Consider the following 7,589-nt stretch of genomic DNA (forward strand, 5'->3'; position numbering starts at 1 on the left):
TGAAAAACAAATTATGGAATATATTTTAGCTAATTTTTTAAATACTTAAGAAAAGTACTTAAAAAAAAGTTACTAGATTTTGAGAAAATATAAAATGATAACTTAAGTTTGATCTTTGATAGAGATACATATCAAAATCATTTTCACGTTACTTTGAAATTTTTTATTTAAAATTCATATTTCCTATTGTATATTTTTATACATATCGAGATAAAATGATAGTTATTAACTTTTTATGTCATTTATTTTTTCAAGAGATATGTACTTTTGAATGAGAAATTCAAAATTAGAATTAATTAGAAATTAAGATACTACCATTACATAATTATTGCACGATATACGAAGTTTCTTTTAATAGTTGTGCATGTACCCATACAGCAAAATATTAACATATGTCAGGAAGTTCAATCATGATTTTATAACAGATAATCTATCTATCTTATTAAATACTGATAGCAAAAACACAGCAGAAATCAAGTATGATGTGCTATTACCTTGTGACAGCAGAAATACAAATAGAACATGCTTCTCGTAAACACAATTTTATTTATGTTTTACTAATATAGATGCAATAAAATGGAATATTACAGGTATTATTGCATAAATGTTAATAAGTTGCCGGTTACTTGTAATTCCTCAGTTATGGGGAACATTTTAATGTGATACAATTCCAACAAAAGATTTAAAATACTAAAATGATTGTTAAAATGTTATTTTATTAATTATTAAATTCTATGTCAATCATTTATATTATATAATTACAAATTATATAGAATATAACACACATGAAAAACATATTGAATTACATACTACATTAATGACTGGAAATCTATAAGTGTACATAACTGACGACCTACTAAAATATTTATGTATAATAATATTTGTAATATTTAATTAATTAAAATTGTTGCATTTATATGAATATAATTGTTTATTAGGTATGGTCTGTCTTTGTCATGTTTTGTCGCTACAGCAGACTATTCTCGATTTCTGCTATGTTTCTGCTGATCGTAACAGCAAAACATACTAATACATACTTTTATCATTAATAACTGATATAGCAGACTTTGCTTAATTCATTCTACATTTTTATCGACACGGCATTGTCGTAGGCAATGTTTAATTTTTGTTTTCACATTATGTCAGCTAGTAGAAAATAATCAATTGCGAAACACAGATAAGAGTTTTTTGCTATAACGTCATGATTGGATATGCTGCTGACATTTTCCTATCTAACAATAAGATATTAATATAAAAACAGAAAAATCTTCAATACCAAATAAAGATATATAATAGAACAAAGAAACAAAAATGCCATTCGTATGATTAAAAAATATAAATATTTTTCTGTAAAAAAAAAAAAGCGTGGGAAAATAAAATTAAAATATTAGCCTAGTACAATTATCTCTATATCAATATATCATTATATCAATATATCAATATATCACTATATAATTATCTCTATATACACTAAATAGTAACCAGCAATTATGCATTAGAGCATGTACCTGATCAGAAAATTGTTCTGTATTCCTCGTGAATGGCATTGCAGTTTCTTTATTTCCTCCGATATCGTTTTCGTTACTTCCCCTATTTTTATTTTTCGTATCTTCTTTGTTTTTTTTTTCTTTAGTTTCTTTCGCGTTATACTTTAAAGAATTCTCGTTCGGTAAAATACTCTCTTTTTCCTTTATGTTACCTTTTGCATTATCGAATTCTTCATTTATCTTTATGTTTTCCTTATTCTGCATGTTACATACATCTATAGTTTGTTTATTAGTTTTTATATTTCTTCTTTGATATTTAGAACGTTTCATGTTTAATTCGTTCTCAACAGCTAGCTTGTTGTCTTTGAATTTTTCAGATTTAAATTTCAATGTGTTAGTACTGATTAGGTCTTGACATTTATCAGTTACAGAATTGTCAATCTTAAGTGTGCAGGCTTCCACAATCTTATGAGACATTACCTTGAAATATATATTCCAAGCTATGCAGATATAGACTAATATATTAAATAACACAAGAAGTAAAAACAAGATCTTTTTTTATGCAATCAAAATATCTATTACGTATAGTTCATAATTAAATATTTATGTAATATATAATAATCACAAGAATATATAAGCATTACATATTATATATAATTATATATATATATATATATATGACATATAGGGTGAGAAAAAAGTATGGAAATCTTAAAAATCTCGAAAAATATAAGTTTTACAGAAAAATGTTAGCAACAAAAGTTGTATGGTTTCGAGAGGGATATAAGATGGTGTCACTGATTTGACCTTGAATAATCGCTGAAGGTCACGTGAAGATCACCTTCAGTTTCTTAAATAGAACACCCCATTTTTAATTGCATATTCTTGTAGCTTACCTTGAGAGCTTTGCAAAACACTATAATAAAACTTTTTTTTATTAAGAATTTTGATGATATTTTGAAGTTTGTCATAATACTTTTTAATATAAAATAAATGAAAAAATTACTAGATCTTGCCTTAGATAGCCAGATCCTTCTTCGATCTTATTTTAGATTCTTTTTCTTTGTAAAACTTTATATTTTTCGAGATTTTTCAGAATTTCTATACTTTTTCCTCATCCTGTATATAATTTTATAATACTTGTGAGAAAAGTATATTAAATCAAGAAATATTTTATGTTAGAAACATGTATATAAGTTTGTGAGATATATAGTCAGGGGAGCACTTAACATTCTCACTGCATAGAATTGTTTTTGACAAGCATAAATAGACATAAATAGAAAGTATAAATAGACATATGAATAGACAGTAAGGATAATTTTGTTAATACCAGATATTCCCGCATGTGTTAGAAATGTGAATGTGTTAGTAAGGTAGTAATACTTATAGATAGTAATACAAATACAAGATAGTGACAAATGTACTAATATTTACTATAAATGCTATGATTAGGATTAGTAAATTTAAGAGTAAATTTACTTGATAAAAAAATTATAAGTGTATAATTTCAAAAAAATATAGATAAAAAAATGTGTTATTTATTTTAAATTTGTAACTATATTGAAGAAAATTATTATTATAATATATTATAATATATATTAAATTATAATACATATACTATATGATTATAATATATATATATTGTATTATAATATAAAATTATAATATACACAGGCCAAATAACTTATTACAAGCTATTTACTCCGAAATTATTGGAAAAAAATTGTACCTCATTCCATTTAAAAAATGAGCTCTTTTTTGCCCTCTTAAGAACTCCCCTAAAAATTTTTTACACACCAAGTAGTCAGCCCCTATGTGCTATTTAATGTAAAAAAAAATTCAAGTTCATATCTCCAATAGTTTCGGAGAAAATAGTTTATAACCCATTATTTGATCTACCCTTTATATTATAATATATATTGAGTTTACCAAATAACGTGCATACATACATCATTTAGTAAATTCAGTGATTTTTTAAAATCCGTCTTTAATATGCAACTACAGTTTGAGATAACACATTAAGATTTTTTACTTATATCTTTTGAGAATATATATTATGTATATATACATATGTATGTATATACACAGAAATATTTAAATATTTTCACTTTATTTCACTCCATCCATAATAACAATTCTATTTTAATTAAGTAATAGATGATGAGTACAAATATTTCTTACCTTAGCCATTTTTTCAAAATATTGTCGTTCTGCTTTGTCGTAGGATGGCTTATCAAACCATATCTTTTCCTTAGCCAATGCTGCAGTTGCCATTGTTTTGATTTATTTTTGTAGACTAAAATGCTATGAATTTCTGCAAAGAAGATAAAAGAAGCATAAAAAAAGTCTCTTTAATTTGCATAACAAAAACATTTTTTAAAAATATTTCTCAAACCACATTCTTTACACTTTGTGTTTAAGTATCAGTTTAAAAGAGAATAAAGATATAAATTAATAAAATGTTCATGTATATTTATTATATAAAAATACAAAATTATTTGAATATAACATATACATATGTGATAATGCAAAATTATTAACACAATTATTAAAGAAAATTTATTATAATAATTATTGTAATAATACTATATATAGAGTAATAATATATTAAGAGTATAATAATAATATTATATATTAGAGTAATAATTCATGATTTATTTATAACTCAATGCTTAAGAACTTGTAATGTATATTTTTCATAATTACTAATCGCATCATTTCCTTTTGTTTTAATTTTGCTTTTAATTTCATCTAGCAAATAATATATTTTATATTTTACTTCTTCTGAACAAACACAGGGATATATTTCTTCTGGTTTGAAATATTGTATAAACTTCTTAAGTTCGTCAAAAGATGCATGTGTGGAATAACATACATTAAATGTTCTTTCCCTAGTATTATCCCACTCTCCAATTACACTTGTATCTTTTCCTTTCCACTTAAATACAGATGGTACAACAGTAAGGATATTCTTTTCTAAGACGTCACTACGACACTTCAAACCTGAACGATCGAGCTTGTTCATACATGCATGTATACGTGTAACCAGTGGATTATCCGTAATATAATTTGCAATATCTGGGATACAATAATAGTTATTGCGTACACGATCCTTAATATGAATACATGTTTTAAAAAGTTTTGATAACTTTACATAGAGAAATTCAGAGCCATACAAAGCAGAACATTCCAAAACAACAAAATTTCTTGGATTTTTCTCTAGCCATTCCTTGACAACTTTACATATCATATTTTCACTTTCATCTCTTGTTGGGAAAAAGGCAAAATTAGGATCCAAGAATGTTGTATCTAAATATATCTTTGCTAATTTCTTTGGATACATATTGATGAAATCTTTACATGAATGTAATGGTGTTAACTTTTTATAATCTTCTGGATTAATTCTAAAATCTCCTGTATATAATACTAATTTATCAGTCTCAAAGAGAAACATTACAGAGCCAGGACAATGCCCAGCAGAAATACATGTTACAAAAAGAATGTCAGTATTTTTATCTTTGTTTTTATATTCTACAGAAACTTTCTCATTAAGAGCAATATCTTTTACACAATTTTCTATGTAGCAATATTTATCTTTTAAGAATTTTTTACTAATCTGACTGCAATAAAGATATTTATTATATTGCCGTAAATGTTTGAAAAATTTATAACTCAAGCCTTGCGTATGATCAATGTGACAATGACTAAGAAAATATGCAGAGGAGTTTAAATTCTCTCCATCAAAACGATCCACGGAAATGCCTGGTATTTCTTCGATAAGTCCAAAAAAGGTCGACATTTTGATGCATAAAAAGAATACCTGTAATGAAGAAACCAGGCATCAACTAATCCTATGCAAGTATTTTTTTTTTAATTTACATTTCATACTTAATTATTTATATTTCTGTAAAAAATATTTTTTCTAAGAAAAGCCACTTTAACATATTTTTATTTATTAATATTTTTTTATATTTTAATACAACAATATTAAATATCATTCTATTAACAATATAATTAGTAGGAACTTTTTTATATCTTTGAAGTGATAATGTTTTTGACACTGTTATATAGAATATATAGGCTATATAGTAAAATTAGATTGCAGATCAACATAGACTCCTAAATATATTAACTTGTAATTTTTATTTATATAATTTTTCTATCTATATATAGATTTTGTATATAAAATTCTATATAAATTTCCTATACTTTAAAATTTGTGATAGTTATAAAAACTTTACATCTCCCTAATAAATAAATCATTAGATTAATAATACACTAAAATCGGTATCAGACTATGTATTCGCATGAGATTAAAGATTAAAATTTAATCAATCAGAATAAAATACAAAATTTTGTTGTTCTTATTGGTTAAATTCTTATCTTCATACACTTTGATACTGGCTTAAGAGTATTTTGATTATATTATGACTCTACGCAAGTTTACTTTAGCGATACAACCAAATTCTTATCTTAAAAAGGAATTAGTTTTAGCAAATCATAATTCGTTTCTAGTATTGAGCAACAATTTTAATTATTTTTGTAATCTACCTAAACTAAGCAATATTAAGTGTTGTGCAATGTGATGTTATATAAAGATATTTTTTATTATACTTTTTTACAATTGATTATATATCAAAATAATTATGCTTTTTGAGGCATTTTATGGAAAATTGTAGTTTTCTTAAAAGTTTTGTAATGTTTGAATAAAATGACAATATGTAATGAAAGTAATGAACTAAAATTAATTAATTCATGATAAATGTAAAATTATTAATGATTTTATAAAACAAGTAATGCATAAATATATATATATATATATTTTTTTACTCAAGAAACTACCAGTGAGTCTAGAAGTACTATAATTTTGTAAATTGTTAGATTCGTATATATATATATGTGTGTAGTTTTATAGCTACTCGCTTTATTAAAATAATGAACTGGTAATTTGGATTGAACAAATCAATTGTTCTTTAAAACTTATTGTTAAACATACTGTACATTACATTTCATCTCCGTATGCTGTACCATGTGTAGTACATCAGCAAGTTAATATTTATAAATTTATATATTTTTGTTGTAGCCATATTAGCATGTTAGCATAAACTGAGGATGGACAAATTAAATACAAATTAAATATTTTAGATATACCTTGAATTACGTCAAATTGGCGCAATAATTCTCTGTTCGCCAAAAGTAGTAAAGGAAACGTTGTCAAGTGTGCTGACGGAAAGCGGAAAGCAATGGCTGCAGAACTGCAGAACAACTGCTCAATTGTCGTCTTGTCAATATTCGGCGTTGATTTGTTGGTTTCAAAAGTAAGAACCAATCACATTCGATTGCTACTAAGCGGTTTGGTCTGTTGAACGCTCCCAATAATCGTGGAGTATGCGTAATAAGAGAGAGAAAAAGAGACAAGGAGGGGGAGAAAGATTTCTGATTGGTTTCGCCATTTTCAGTCAAACTGGGCGCGCATCTTGAACACATTTTTGCAGATGAATAAGAATACCGAATACTGACGAGGCATTTCATACGAGTGAAGCAGTTTATTAAGTGTATATCAAAATTATTTTTTTATCGATTGTTTTCTCATAAATAGGATTATAAAATAGTAAATATACAAAGAATAGTAAGTATAATAAATACAATTATCTCAAATAATAATGACTGCGTTAATTATAATCTAATACGTCCGAATTATTCTTTGTAAATCTAAAAACTTTTAATATTTTTCGTGAAAATGGATCGATCTTTAGGCAATATTATAAGCATATTTGAGGTAATACAAATATCAATAAAAAAAAAATTTTGTTGATAAGTACTTTGATATAGGATATTTTCTACCAGCATGTCACAACCCTTACGGAACTTAATATCCAATGGACGTCCATACAACCTCCATAACTCCATACGACATCTATGTCCATGATGGATATTGACTAGATATCTAATAGAAATCCATATTACCTCCATGGTAGATGTCATCTACAAATCCATCATGGATGTCTACATCTCTTATGGATATATGATAGATTTTTACATACATATATCTTTCTACCTACAAAAAAAGTCATCTTTTGATAGATGTCTAAAAGATGTCTT

General features: G+C 25.4%; 2 protein-coding genes across 5 annotated transcripts in view; both read right to left on the reverse strand.

Moving 5' to 3' along the window:
- The window catches only part of Eef1delta (elongation factor 1-delta), a 66,949-nt gene extending 60,152 nt beyond the window's left edge, over nt 1-6,797 (reverse strand). For 3 of the 4 annotated variants that reach the window (XM_072902735.1, XM_072902734.1, XM_072902736.1), the window contains exons 1-3: nt 6,639-6,797; nt 3,669-3,801; nt 1,509-1,967 (exon numbers count right to left, since the gene is read on the reverse strand). In XM_072902735.1, coding sequence (XP_072758836.1) covers nt 1,509-1,967; nt 3,669-3,761 — 552 coding nt within the window. In that variant the 5' untranslated portion in view covers nt 3,762-3,801; nt 6,639-6,797. The remainder of the gene's footprint in view (nt 1-1,508; nt 1,968-3,668; nt 3,802-6,638) is intronic. The other variant, XM_072902737.1, reaches the window with a different exon arrangement.
- Snm1 (DNA cross-link repair protein snm1) lies at nt 4,135-5,307 on the reverse strand. The gene has a single exon (XM_072902739.1). It carries the CDS (start codon nt 5,284-5,286, stop codon nt 4,153-4,155), a length of 1,134 nt encoding a protein of 377 aa, XP_072758840.1. The 5' UTR covers nt 5,287-5,307; the 3' UTR covers nt 4,135-4,152.
- Nucleotides 6,798-7,589: the final 792 nt, after the last annotated feature.

Source organism: Anoplolepis gracilipes, chromosome 11 (genome assembly GCF_047496725.1).
Source record: "Anoplolepis gracilipes chromosome 11, ASM4749672v1, whole genome shotgun sequence".
Taxonomy (NCBI): Eukaryota; Metazoa; Arthropoda; class Insecta; order Hymenoptera; family Formicidae; genus Anoplolepis; species Anoplolepis gracilipes.